The sequence below is a fragment of the Oncorhynchus clarkii genome, chromosome 2, assembly GCF_045791955.1.
Source record: "Oncorhynchus clarkii lewisi isolate Uvic-CL-2024 chromosome 2, UVic_Ocla_1.0, whole genome shotgun sequence".
Taxonomy (NCBI): domain Eukaryota; kingdom Metazoa; phylum Chordata; class Actinopteri; order Salmoniformes; family Salmonidae; genus Oncorhynchus; species Oncorhynchus clarkii.
Window position 1 is genome coordinate 5,425,934 of NC_092148.1, and position 15,510 is coordinate 5,441,443.

Below are 15,510 nucleotides of genomic sequence, written 5' to 3' on the forward strand. Positions count from 1 at the left end.
GTTAGCTTCCATTCACATCCTAATGACAACAACATGGGTGGCTAATCATCCTCCTCTTGGAGGGACATTGGGAATGTAGAGTTTTTGCAGCAACACACCCGATTCAGTTCATTGAGGTGATTCAGCCGATTAGTAGAGTCAGATGTGTTAAAGCAGGGCTGGACCAAAAGCCTGCCCCAACAAGTAGCTCTTCGGGAGGACTGGTTCCCCACTAGGTCAGAGGGGCTGTAATAATGATACTGTTAGATGTTAGAATGAGCTCTTCAGGAGGACGGCTGGTTCCCCACTAGGTCAGAGAGGCTGTAATAATGATACTGTTAGATATTAGGAAGAGGGCTGGTTCCCCACTAGGTCAGAGAGGCTGTAATAATGATACTGTTAGATATTAGGAGGACGGCTGGTTCCCCACTAGGTCAGAGGGGCTGTAATAATGATACTGTTAGATGTTAGAATGAGCTCTTCAGGAGGACGGCTGGTTCCCCACTAGGTCAGAGAGGCTGTAATAATGATACTGTTAGATATTAGGAGGAGGGCTGGTTCCCCACTAGGTCAGAGGGGCTGTAATAATGATACTGTTAGATATTAGGAGGACGGCTGGTTCCCCACTAGGTCAGAGGGGCTGTAATAATGATACTGTTAGATGTTAGAATGAGCTCTCCAGGAGAACGGCTGGTTCCCCACTAGGTCAGAGAGGCTGTAATAATGATACTGTTAGATATTAGGAGGAGGGCTGGTTCCCCACTAGGTCAGAGGGGCTGTAATAATGATACTGTTAGATATTAGAATGAGCTCTTCAGGAGGAGGGCTGGTTCCCCACTAGGTCAGAGGGGCTGTAATAATGATACTGTTAGATATTAGGAGGAGGGCTGGTTCCCCACTAGGTCAGAGGGGCTGTAATAATGATACTGTTAGATATTAGAAGGACTATGCCCCTATCTCCTATTGAGAACCTGTTTCTGCACCTGGGCTGTACAGGTCAGAGGAAGTGTGTACAGTACATACACTGCAGTTGTCTCTTGGTCGTATTTGATTTTTGCTTTAGCAGTGTAAATTATGTTTTGGGGGGGAATCTGTACTTTACTATTGATGTTTTTGACAACTTTAACTTCACTACATTCTTAAAGAAAATATGTACTTTTTACTCCAAACATTTCCCCTGACACCCAGAAAGTACTTGTTACATTTCAAATGCTTAGCAGGAAAAAGGTCCCATTCACACACTTCCCAACTGCCTCTGATCTGGCAGACTTGCTCATCACAAATGCTTAGCAGGACAGGAAAAAGGTCCCATTCACACACTTCCCAACTGCCTCTGATCTGGCAGACTTGCTCATCACAAATGCTTAGCAGGACAGGAAAAAGGCCCCATTCACACACTTCCCAACTGCCTCTGATCTGGCAGACTTGCTCATCACAAATGCTTAGCAGGACAGGAAAAAGGTCCCATTCACACACTTCCCAACTGCCTCTGCTCTGGCAGACTTGCTCATCACAAATGCTTCATTTGTAAAGGATGTCTGGGTGTTGGAGTGTGCCCCTGGCTAGCCATACATGTACAGAACAAGAACATGGTGCTGTCTGCTTTTCTATAGTAACAAATCATTTGAAATGATTTATACTTTTACATTTTGATACTTAAGTATATTTTATCAATTACATTTCATTTTGATACATATTTATAACCAAACACTTTGACTTTTACTCAAGTAGATTTTTACTGGGTGACTTTTACTTGAGTCATTTTCTATGAAGTTTTCTTTGACTTTTTCCATCACTGTGTTTTTGAACCTGTCAGGGTGGTTGAGGGGGAGACGAGGTTGACCTGGTCCTAACCCAGAATGACAGGGCACGCAGCTGGAACTGTTACCCTGCCTGGGACACACTGGTCCTATTAATACACTTCATGGGATAACTGGGGCACTGAGGAGAGGGAGAGGAGGAGGAGGAGGGAGGGGAGGAGGAGGAGGGAGGGGAGGAGGAGGAGGGAGGGGAGGAGGAGGAGGGAGAAGAGGAGGAGGGAGAGGAGGAGGAGGGAGAGGAGGGAGAGGAGGAGGAGGGAGAGGGGGAGGAGGGGAGGGAGAGGGGGAGGGGGGGAGGAGAAAGGGAGGAGGGAGAGTGTATGAAAGAGAAGGAAAGCCTATCTGGGGCATGAAGAGGAGTAAAGGAAAGGACAGCTGATCTGGGGCCTCATGTAGGACAGGGCCTCCAACCCTGTTCCTGGAGAGATACGGTCCCGTAGGACAGGGCTCTCCAACCCTGTTCCTGGAGAGATACGGTCCCGTAGGACAGGGCCCTGCAACCCTGTTCCTGGAGAGATACAGTCCTGTAGGACAGGGCTCTCCAACCCTGTTCCTGGAGAGATACGGTCCCGTAGGACAGGGCTCTCCAACCCTGTTCCTGGAGAGATACGGTCCCGTAGGACAGGGCTCTCCAACCCTGTTCCTGGAGAGATACGGTCCCGTAGGACAGGGCTCTCCAACCCTGTTCCTGGAGAGATACGGTCCCGTAGGACAGGGCTCTACAACCCTGTTCCTGGAGAGATACGGTCCCGTAGGACAGGGCTCTCCAACCCTGTTCCTGGAGAGATACGGTCCCGTAGGACAGGGCTCTCCAACCCTGTTCCGGGAGAGATACAGTCATGTAGGACAGGGCTCTACAACCCTGTTCCTGGAGAGATACAGTCATGTAGGACAGGGCTCTACAACCCTGTTCCTGGAGAGATACGGTCCCGTAGGACAGGGCTCTCCAACCCTGTTCCTGGAGAGATACAGTCATGTAGGACAGGGCTCTACAACCCTGTTCCTGGAGAGATACAGTCATGTAGGGCAGGGCTCTACAACCCTGTTCCTGGAGAGATACGGTCCCGTAGGACAGGGCTCTCCAACCCTGTTCCTGGAGAGATACAGTCATGTAGGACAGGGCTCTACAACCCTGTTCCTGGAGAGATACAGTCATGTAGGGCAGGGCTCTACAACCCTGTTCCTGGAGAGATACGGTCCCGTAGGACAGGGCTCTCCAACCCTGTTCCTGGAGAGATACAGTCCTGTAGGACAGGGCTCTACAACCCTGTTCCTGGAGAGATACAGTCCCGTAGGACAGGGCTCTACAACCCTGTTCCTGGAGAGATACGGTCCCGTAGGACAGGGCTCTCCAATCCTGTTCCTGGAGAGATACGGTCCCGTAGGACAGGGCTCTCCAATCCTGTTCCTGGAGAGATACGGTCCCGTAGGACAGGGCTCTCCAACCCTGTTCCTGGAGAGATACGGTCCCGTAGGACAGGGCTCTCCAACCCTGTTCCTGGAGAGATACAGTCCCGTAGGGCAGGGCTCTCCAACCCTGTTCCTAGAGAGATACGGTCCCGTAGGACAGGGCTCTCCAACCCTGTTCCTGGAGAGATACGGTCTCGTAGGACAGGGCTCTCCAACCTTGTTCCTGGAGAGATACGGTCCCGTAGGACAGGGCTCTCCAACCCTGTTCCTGGAGAGATACGGTCCCGTAGGACAGGGCTTTCCAACCCTGTTCCTGGAGAGATACGGTCCCGTAGGACAGGGCTCTCCAACCCTGTTCCTGGAGAGATACAGTCCTGTAGACTGTTTGATTCTCGCTGTAGATTCTCACAGTACAGACTGTAGAGCGTTGGGCTGTTGGTGATTTACAATCTGAAGATGTCGTTGTTAAACACCCCTCCTATTTCCTTTTTTCTACCTGAAGCTGTAACTATGGTAACACAGACCTTGTTTTCTAGGTTCACCTGAAACCCCACTTTAACTACAGCCCAGCCACAGACAACCTGATCCCCTGTAAGGAGGCTGGCCTGGCCTTCTCTAAAGGAGATGTTTTGCACATTGTCAACAGAGAGGACCCTAACTGGTGGCAGGTAGGTACTGCTGACCACAGAACAGCCCTTAGCTGTGTGTTATTCATCCATAATCCACAGGTCCTCATGCCTTACTGCTCAACTATATGGCTCTGCTACTACTTTCAGAGGAACGTTCTCTTAGACTCAGGGTTGAATGACTTTCCCACATCCACCCCTAGGCACTTGATCTGAAACAACTGGATGGAGAGATGCAGTGTAAGCAATATGGTAATAGGTCCGTGCTCCATCTTGCCTTCTGATTGGCTAGGTGGAAATGTTAATTAGTGATGCACGATAAATCGGAATCGGCCGATATTAGCTAAAAATGCCAAAATGTAAAATGTAGCGCTACACGTGCAACACAGCATTCCTAACCTAGCCCACAATGCATGTTGTGTGGATCGAGCAGTCAACAAGGCCAGCAGTCATTTGAAAGAGTAAGAACATTTCAGAGAGACAACTCAAAGGTGAAATCCATTAGTGGCAAGATAATGGAATTCATTGCCCTTGACAAATAACCGTTCTCTGTCGTGGGTGTTGTTGGCTTTCGCCGACTGGTTGAGCACCAGTACACACTACCAAGTGTGCTGTTGTTCAGATGTTGCCCTACCGGAGTTACACAGTAATAGCTTCACCACATGCTATGGAACACCGTTTGGGTCTTTACGTGTCAAATAAGATACACGTCAAATAACACTTCCACAATAACACTATTTGATAATAACACTATTTGATAATAACACTATTTGATAATAACACTATTTGATAATAACACTATTTGATAATAACACTGTTTGATAATAACACTATTTGATAATAACACTATTTGATAATAACACTATTTGATAATAACACTATTTCACAATAACACTATTTGATAATAACACTATTTGATAATAACACTGTTTGATAATAACACTATTTGATAATAACACTATTTGATAATAACACTATTTGATAATAACACTATTTGATAATAACACTATTTGATAATAACACTATTTCACAATAACACTATTTGATAATAACACTATTTGATAATAACACTATTTGATAATAACACTATTTGATAATAACACTGTTTGATAATAACACTATTTGATAATAACACTATTTGATAATAACACTATTTGATAATAACACTATTTGATAATAACACTATTTGATAATAACACTATTTGATAATAACACTATTTGATAATAACACTATCTGATAATAACACTATTTGATAATAACACTATTTCACAATAACACTGTTTGATAATAACACTATTTGATAATAACACTATTTGATAATAACACTATTTGATAATAACACTATTTGATAATAACACTATTTCACAATAACACTGTTTGATAATAACACTATTTGATAATAACACTATTTGATAATAACACTATTTGATAATAACACTATTTGATAATAACACTATCTGATAATAACACTATTTGATAATAACACTATCTGATAATAACACTATTTGATAATAACACTATTTCACAATAACACTGTTTGATAATAACACTATTTGATAATAACACTATTTGATAATAACACTGTTTGATAATAACACTATTTGATAATAACACTATTTGATAATAACACTATTTGATAATAACACTATTTGATAATAACACTATTTGATAATAACACTATTTGATAATAACACTATTTGATAATAACACTATTTGATAATAACACTATTTCATAATAACACTATTTGATAATAACACTATCTGATAATAACACTATCTGATAATAACACTATTTGACAATAACACTGTTTGATAATAACACTATTTGATAATAACACTATTTGATAATAACACTATTTGATAATAACACTATTTGATAATAACACTATTTCACAATAACACTGTTTGATAATAACACTATTTGATAATAACACTATTTGATAATAACACTATTTGATAATAACACTATTTGATAATAACACTATCTGATAATAACACTATTTGATAATAACACTATCTGATAATAACACTATTTGATAATAACACTATTTCACAATAACACTGTTTGATAATAACACTATTTGATAATAACACTATTTGATAATAACACTATTTGATAATAACACTATTTCACAATAACACTGTTTGATAATAACACTATTTGATAATAACACTATTTGATAATAACACTATTTGATAATAACACTATTTGATAATAACACTATTTGATAATAACACTATTTGATAATAACACTATTTGATAATAACACTATTTGATAATAACACTATTTGATAATAACACTGTTTGATAATAACACTATTTGATAATAACACTATTTGATAATAACACTATTTCACAATAACACTATTTGATAATAACACTATTTGATAATAACACTATTTGATAATAACACTATTTGATAATAACACTATTTGATAATAACACTATTTGATAATAACACTATTTGATAATAACACTATTTGATAATAACACTATTTGATAATAACACTATTTGATAATAACACTATTTCACAATAACACTATTTGATAATAACACTATTTGATAATAACACTATTTGATAATAACACTATTTGATAATAACACTATTTGATAATAACACTATTTGATAATAACACTATTTGATAATAACACTTCCACAATAACACTGTTTGATAATAACACTTCCACAATAACACTGTTTGATAATAACACTTCCACAATAACACTGTTTGATAATAACACTGTTTGATAATAACACTATTTGATAATAACACTATTTGATAATAACACTATTTGATAATAACACTATTTGATAATAACACTTCCACAATAACACTGTTTGATAATAACACTTCCACAATAACACTGTTTGATAATAACACTTCCACAATAACACTGTTTGATAATAACACTTCCACAATAACACTGTTTGATAATAACACTTCCACAATAACACTGTTTGATAATAACACTGTTTGATAATAACACTATTTGATAATAACACTATTTGATAATAACACTATTTGATAATAACACTATTTCACAATAACACTATTTGATAATAACACTATTTCACAATAACACTATTTGATAATAACACTATTTGATAATAACACTGTTTGATAATAACACTATTTGATAATAACACTATTTGATAATAACACTATTTGATAATAACACTATTTCACAATAACACTATTTGATAATAACACTATTTCACAATAACACTATTTGATAATAACACTATTTGATAATAACACTATTTGATAATAACACTATTTGATAATAACACTATTTGATAATAACACTATTTGATAATAACACTATTTGATAATAACACTATTTGATAATAACACTATTTGATAATAACACTATTTGATAATAACACTTCCACAATAACACTGTTTGATAATAACACTTTCACAATAACACTGTTTGATAATAACACTTCCACAATAACACTGTTTGATAATAACACTTCCACAATAACACTGTTTGATAATAACACTTCCACAATAACACTATTTGATAATAACACTGTTTGATAATAACACTATTTGATAAAAACACTATTTGATAATAACACTATTTGATAATAACACTATTTCACAATAACACTATTTGATAATAACACTATTTCACAATAACACTATTTGATAATAACACTATTTGATAATAACACTATTTGATAATAACACTTCCACAATAACACTATTTGATAATAACACTATTTCACAATAACACTATTTGATAATAACACTATTTGATAATAACACTATTTGATAATAACACTATTTGATAATAACACTATTTGATAATAACACTATTTGATAATAACACTATTTCACAATAACACTATTTGATAATAACACTATTTCACAATAACACTATTTGATAATAACACTATTTGATAATAACACTATTTGATAATAACACTATTTGATAATAACACTTCCACAATAACACTATTTGATAATAACACTATTTCACAATAACACTATTTGATAATAACACTATTTGATAATAACACTATTTGATAATAACACTATTTCACAATAACACTATTTGATAATAACACTATTTGATAATAACACTATTTCACAATAACACTATTTGATAATAACACTATTTCACAATAACACTATTTGATAATAACACTATTTCACAATAACACTATTTGATGCGTTAAATAAGCTTTTAATTTGCCATGTAAAATAACACCGTTCTGTTGTTGAATGTTGTTGTGTTCTGAGTTTACAAGCCAAGCACCACCACTACTATCAGTAGCACTGTCAAAGCTGTACAAGGTTCTGAGTTTACAAGCCAAGCACCACCACTACTATCAGTAGCACTGTCAAAGCTGTACAAGGTTCTGAGTTTACAAGCCAAGCACCACCACTACTACCAGTAGCACTGTCAAAGCTGTACAAGGTTCTGAGTTTACAAGCCAAGCACCACCACTACTATCAGTAGCACTGTCAAAGCTGTACAAGGTTCTGAGTTTACAAGCCAAGCACCACCACTACTACCAGTAGCACTGTCAAAGCTGTACAAGGTTCTGAGTTTACAAGCCAAGCACCACCACTACTATCAGTAGCACTGTCAAAGCTGTACAAGGTTCTGAGTTTACAAGCCAAGCACCACCACTACTATCAGTAGCACTGTCAAAGCTGTACAAGGTTCTGAGTTTACAAGCCAAGCACCACCACTACTATCAGTAGCACTGTCAAAGCTGTACAAGGTTCTGAGTTTACAAGCCAAGCACCACCACTACTATCAGTAGCACTGTCAAAGCTGTACAAGAAAAGTCTGCAAACACCGGCCACGAACGATGTGTTTACAATACCGCGTTGGTAATAAAGCATCATTTGTTCAACCGCAACTTCTGGGGCAGCTAGCTTTAGCTTGGTACCTAGCTAGCACCAATACAACCAGCCTGAAAACAATGACCAGTAGAACCTGCTGTCAATTTTTCTATTCTTAGCGATGATTTAGGAATCCTTGTGAGTAAGTATTAGCTAGGTAGTCTCTTGTTGTTCCCCTATTGAAATTGAACTTCAGTTAGCCAGCGACCTAACCTTGTTTCCCATAGCTATATTATAAGCAGCCAGCTAGCTAGTGAGTCTCAACGGGACCGGGTTATTTGCTGTGAAGCTAGCCGCAATAAGGATTAGGCACAATAGAGGAATTTGCGGTTTGCCTTCAAAATAAAAGTACCTCTTTGAAAGTGATGCAGAAGGTTACAATTGGTGGAATCATGCCATATTTCGACTAGATAATGTTAAACAAGATTGGAATGTGGAGCAATGAAATGGGGTATCAGTTTACTCGGTGACACCCACAGAACACAACTGTGAAGTTGTGAAGAGTTTACGCAAATATTAGCGTTGGAGCTCTTATCGCGGGACGTAGCTCTTATCGCGGGACTGTGACTGTGTGAAATCATCTCCACAGTCAGCCTATTGTGTGTTGACATTCATATTGCACTGTACCTAAGGATTGGGGATCAATGAAATGGGGTATCGGTCTACTCAATACCCAATATATTTTTTCCCAATGTCCTCCTCAGTTATCAGACTCCAAAACATCCACACAGTATAGGTTGACAATAAATGTGGCTCAATTCGCAGTTGTTTCAGAGTCCCGCAATAAGAGCTAATGTTCTCTAGGCGTCACTGAGTAGACTGATACCCCATGTCATTGATCCACAAGCCATTGGTAAGGCTCTACAGTGAAATAAGGACGCCCACAATGCAATTCTAAAGTATTTTATTTATTTTTTATTTTACCTTTATTTAACTAGGCAAGTCAGTTAAGAACAAATTTAAGAAGATATCGGAAATCGGCCAAAAATGTAATATCGGTGCGTCACTACTTTTAATCATATTGCTTCCAGCTGTCCTAACTCCCCGGCCCTGACCACCCTAATGGAAAAGGGGCTAGGATTCCATTTCTGACTTTAATTTACAAAACAATAACTGATCCTTAGGAGTAGAGCAAGAGAAACAGGAAGTAGCATGTCTCTGACCTCACATCCTGTCCCTCAGGCAGTCAACATTGTGGGAGGAGCCACAGGACTGATCCCCAGTCAGTTCTTAGAGGAGAAGAGGAAGGCCTTTGTGAGGAGAGAATGGAATGGATCAGGTACATTTCTGACTGTAAAGTGACATTGGGTGTTTTGAAAAGTGCTTCAAATGTAATTATTATTACGTAGTTAGAGTTCTTTACACCCACCTATATAACTCAGAATACTGCCTGGTTCAACTAAGGTGAAATGGAATTGTAACACACATCTTTATACTCAACAAAGTACTGACATCTACCCCAAAATCATACCTTCTTCCCACCTGTTTGTGTCCAAAATGGATCCCTTTACCCTATATAGTGAAAAGTAGTATACTATATACACACAGCCTCTATACCCATGACAGTTTATTTCTCAAATTATCACATTTGGCAGCAAACTGCCATGAAAGTATAGGCTGAATCCACACTCTAATAAATAACCCCCCCCCCACTATTTCCCCTCTACTTGTGTCCACAACTCAGACGTACTTAGGAAATATGTTTACTCTGGTGCCCTCTTGTGGTTCAGTGAACTTTTAATGTGTTTTGTTCCTCCCAGGTGTTCTCTGTGGGACACTAACAGGAAAGAAGAAGAAGAAGAAGATGATGTACCTGATGTCCAAGAATGCAGGTGAGTTCAGCAGCCATTAGACCTCTCTGATCCAGCTGTTAGACCTCTCTGATCCAGCCGTTAGACCTCTCTGATCCAGCCGTTAGACCTCTCTGTTCCAGCCATTAGACCTCTCTGATCCAGACGTTAGACCTCTCTGATCCAGCCGTTAGACCTCTCTGATCTAGCCGTTAGACCTCTCTGATCTAGCCGTTAGACCTCTCTGATCCAGCCGTTAGACCTCTCTGATCCAGCCGTTAGACCTCTCTGATCCAGCCGTTAGACCTCTCTGATCCAGCCGTTAGACCTCTCTGATCCAGCCGTTAGACCTCTGTTCCAGCCGTTAGACCTCTGTTCCAGCCGTTAGACCTCTCTGATCCAGCCGTTAGACCTCTCTGATCCAGCCGTTAGACCTCTCTGATCCAGACGTTAGACCTCTCTGATCCAGACGTTAGACCTCTCTGATCCAGCCGTTAGACCTCTCTGATCCAGCCGTTAGACCTCTGTTCCAGCCGTTAGACCTCTCTGATCCAGCCGTTAGACCTCTCTGATCCAGCCGTTAGACCTCTCTGATCCAGCCGTTAGACCTCTCTGATCCAGCCGTTAGACCTCTCTGATCCAGCCGTTAGACCTCTCTGATCCAGCCGTTAGACCTCTCTGATCCAGCCGTTAGACCTCTCTGTTCCAGCCGTTAGACCTCTCTGTTCCAGCCGTTAGACCTCTCTGATTCTGCTCTAACGGGCTTCAGTTCACCCTGTGGGTGTTATACTGATAACAGTAGTGGGGGTTGTTATACTGATAACAGTAGTGGGTGGTGTTATACTGATAACAGTAGTGGGTGGTGTTATACTGATAACAGTAGTGGGGGTTGTTATACTGATAACAGTAGTGGGGGTTGTTATACTGATAACAGTAGTGGGCGTTGTTATACTGATAACAGTAGTGGGGGTTGTTATACTGATAACAGTAGTGGGTGGTGTTATACTGATAACAGTAGTGGGTGTTGCTATCAGTAACATGTTGTTGGCCAGAGCCGTCTCCTAATGCATATCAAAGCAAAGAACAGCTGGATAATACCTCTATCTCTCATTATTGGCAGACATTCATTTAATATTTCAGTGATATGAAAGTGTACTACAGTACAGCCTAACTAATACGTATGTGTGGAGTAGGTTCATTTTTCCATCTATTGTGGGCTCTACACCGAGTGTACAAAACATTAGGGACACCTGCTCTTTCCATGACATATACTGACCAGGTGTCACTTGTTAAATCCACTTTAATCAGTGTAGCTGAAGGGGAAGCAACTCAATAGTAGGAAGGTGTTCTTTAATGTTTTGAACACTCAGTGTATATAACTGTAGTATAGATGACTGTATATAATACTGAACAAAAATATAAATGCACCGTGTAAAGTGTTGGTCCCATGTTTCATGAGTGGAAAGAAAATGTCTCAGAAATGTTCCATACACACAAAAAGCTTATTTCTCTCAAATGTTTTTCACCAATTTGTTTACATCCCTGTTAGTGAGCATTTCTATAGCATGATCAGTACACAGGTGCACCTTGTGCTGGGGACAAAAGACCATTCTAAAATGTGCAGTTTTGTCACACAACACAATGCCACAGATGTCTCCAGTTTTGAGGGAGTGTGCATTTTGCATTCTAACTGCAGGACTGTCCACCAGAGAATTGAATGTACATGTTTCCACCAGAAGCCACCTTCAACGTCGTTTTAGAGAATATGTCAGTACGTTGAACCGGCCTCACAAACGCCATCCCAGGACCTCCACATCCGGCTTCTTTACCTGCGGGATCGTCTGAGACCAGCCACCGGGACAGCTGTTGAAAATGAGGAATAAAGCCCTTTTTGTGGGGGGAAAAACTCATTCTGATTGGCTGGGCCTGGCTCCCCAGTGGGTGATTCTATGCCGAACCATGGCTGTGCCCCGCCCAGTCATGTGAAATCCATAAATTAGGGTCTAATGAATTTATTTCAATTGACAGTTGTTAACTAACTCAGTAAAATCGTTGAAATTGCGTTTTTATATTTTTGTTCAGTAGTTGTGTTAGTTTTATTACTGAGCAAACTAAGCTGATGGTGGTAGTGTGTCTGTTGTCGTGACGACCAGAGTTTGACCGCCACGAGCTGCAGATCTACGAAGAGGTGGCCAAGATGCCTCCATTCCAGAGGAAGACCCTGGTTCTGATTGGTGCTCAGGGAGTGGGCCGGCGCAGTCTGAAGAACAGACTGATCGTCATCAACCCCCTGCTCTATGGAACCACCGTCCCCTGTGAGTCCCAGTCCCCCCTGTGTGTGTGTGTGTGTATATCAACCCCCTGCTCTATGGAACCACCGTCCCCTGTGAGTCCCAGTCCCCCCTGTGTGTGTGTGTGTGTGTGTGTGTGTGTGTGTGTGTGTGTGTCAGGGGTACAGCAGAAGACAAACTTCAGTCTCCTATGGATGAATGAGATTTTTCCTCACCCCTCTTTCTCTCCTCACCCCCCTCTTTCTCTCCTCACCCCCCCCTCCTTACCTCCCACCATTTCCTCACCTCCCTCCAGTCACGTCTCGGCCTGCTCGGGAGGAGGAGAGAGACGGCCAGTCGTACTGCTTTGTGTCCCGGTCCCAGATGGAGACAGACATTAAGGCCCGTCGCTACCTGGAGCATGGAGAGTACGATGGAAACCTCTACGGAACCAAGATGAACTCCATCCACGAGGTGGTGGACGCAGGACGTACCTGCATACTGGACGTTAACCCACAGGTAGGTCTGACACACACACATTTCACACAGTCAGGATCTATTCATTTTAAAGGTCCAGTTCTGTCAAAAATGTGATTTTTCTGTGTCCTTATATTACTGCACTTAGGTTGGAATAATACTGTAATGTGAACATTATGATCATGCCTTTTTAGTGTAAGAGCTGATTTGAAAAGACGGCCTGAAATTTCAGCTTGTTTTTGTGGGATGGAGTTTTGGTCTGCCTGCTGACATCACCATGTGGAAAGTTAGCTTAACAGACCAATAAGAAAGAGAGTTCCAAACCTCTCTGCCAATAACAGCTAGTTCTCAGTTTTCCCCTCCCCAACCAGACCACTTCCAGACAGTCTTGGCTAAATTCTTTGAGAAATAGTTTTTGCTAAGAAGCTATTTTTTGTTTCTTTTTGTCTATTTTGATTGAAAATAATGACAGTAAGGGACCTCATTTGTTACCCAGAAATCATTTGATATTGAGATAAAGACAGCTGCATGGGTCTTAAGCAAAACCTGAATAAGCATGATGTTTGTTGATGGGTCGTGTGTGTGTTGATGGGTCGTGTGTGTGTTGCTGGGTCGTGTGTGTGTGTGTGTGTTGATGGGTCGTGTGTGTGTGTGTGTGTGTGTTGATGGGTTGTGTGTGTTGATGGGTCGTTTGTGTGTGTGTGTGTGTCGTCAGGCACTGAAGCAGTTGAAGACAGCAGAGTTCATGCCGTTTGTGGTGTTTGTTGCTGCTCCACAACTGGACACACTAAGAGCTATGCACAAAGCCGTGGTGGACGCTGGACTCACCACCAAACTGCTCACGGTCAGTCTCTGGATGTTGGTGGATCTGTGCACAATTCTGACTGTTGTAGTTATTCAGAAGATAATCACTGATGGAAACCTCTCTCACTCTCTCTCCCCTTCCACTCTCTCCCCTTCCACTCTCTCCCCTTCCACTCTCTCCCCTTCCACTCTCTCCCCCTCCACTCTCTCCCCATTCTCTTTTTCTCCCTCCCCTTCTCCCTCTCCCCCTCCACTCTCTCCCCCTCCACTCTCTCCCCCTCTACTCTCTCCCCCTCTACTGTCTCCCCCTCTCCCCCTCCACTCTCTCCCCCTCCACTCTCTCCCCCTCCACTCTCTCCCCATTCTCTTTTTCTCCCTCCCCTTCTCCCTCTCCCCCTCCACTCTCTCCCCCTCCCCTTCTCCCTCTCCCCCTTCTCCCTCTCCCCCTCCACTCTCTCCCCCTCCCCTTCTCCCTCTCCCCCTCCACTCTCTCCCCCTCCACTCTCTCCCCCTCCACTCTCTCCCCATTCTCTTCTGCTCCCTCTCTCTCCCCCTCCACTCTCTCCCCCTCCACTCTCTCCCCATTCTCTTCTGCTCCCTCTCTCTCTCCCTCCCCTCTCCCCATTCTCTTCTTCTCCCCCTCCACTCCACTCTCTCCCCCTCCACTGTCTCCCCCTCTCCCCCTCCACTCCACTCTCTCCCCCTCCACTGTCTCCCCCTCTCCCCCTCCACTCTCCCCCTCCCTCTCTCTCTCCCCCTCCCTCTCTCAGGAGACAGATCTGAAGAAGACGGTGGATGAGAGCGCCAGGATCCGCCGGGCCTACAGCCACTACTTTGACCTGACCATCGTTAACGACAACCTGGACAAGGCCTTTGAGCAGCTGCAGGCGGCCGTGGAGCAGCTGTGTTCTGAGCCCCAGTGGGTCCCTGTCAGCTGGGTGTACTGAGAGACACATCCTGGTTAGGCTGCTCCCTACTGGGCTGGAGGACACGCCGCCCGCTGCTGGGTCCAGGAAGAGGTTGTCCCTAACCACCACGGTTGGGGTTCAATTTCAAATCTGGAAGTAGACGAACTACAATTCCACATTTTTCCCATTGAGGAAAAGTGGAATGTTGGTGAACTTCCTAAATTGACTGAATTGAAATGGAATTGACCCCTACAGGGATGTGAGAGCTAAGGACAAATTGAGACTTATGTTTGTATGGGACTTTACCATGCAGCCCCACCCCGCCTAGCCTCACCCCGCCTAGCCCCACCCTGCCTAGCCCCACCCTGCCTAGCACCACCCCGCCTAGCCTCACCTAGCCCCACCCTGCCTAGCACCACCCCGCCTAGCCTCGCCTAGCCCCACCCCGCCTAGCCCCACCCTGTCTAGCCCCACCCTGTCTAGCACCACTCCGCCTAGCCCCACCTAGCCCCACCCCGCCTAGCCTCACCCCGCCTAGCCCCACCCCGCCTAGCACCA

General features: G+C 42.4%; 1 protein-coding gene across 1 annotated transcript in view; it reads left to right on the forward strand.

The window, feature by feature from the left end:
- LOC139378880 (protein PALS2-like) overlaps positions 1-14,991 on the forward strand; it is a 36,696-nt gene extending 21,705 nt beyond the window's left edge. The window contains exons 6-12 of the mRNA XM_071121456.1: positions 3,746-3,877; positions 9,886-9,982; positions 10,464-10,535; positions 12,647-12,808; positions 13,080-13,282; positions 13,956-14,084; positions 14,815-14,991. Coding sequence (XP_070977557.1) covers positions 3,746-3,877; positions 9,886-9,982; positions 10,464-10,535; positions 12,647-12,808; positions 13,080-13,282; positions 13,956-14,084; positions 14,815-14,991 — 972 coding nt within the window. The remainder of the gene's footprint in view (positions 1-3,745; positions 3,878-9,885; positions 9,983-10,463; positions 10,536-12,646; positions 12,809-13,079; positions 13,283-13,955; positions 14,085-14,814) is intronic.
- The last annotated feature ends 519 nt before the right edge of the window (positions 14,992-15,510 follow it).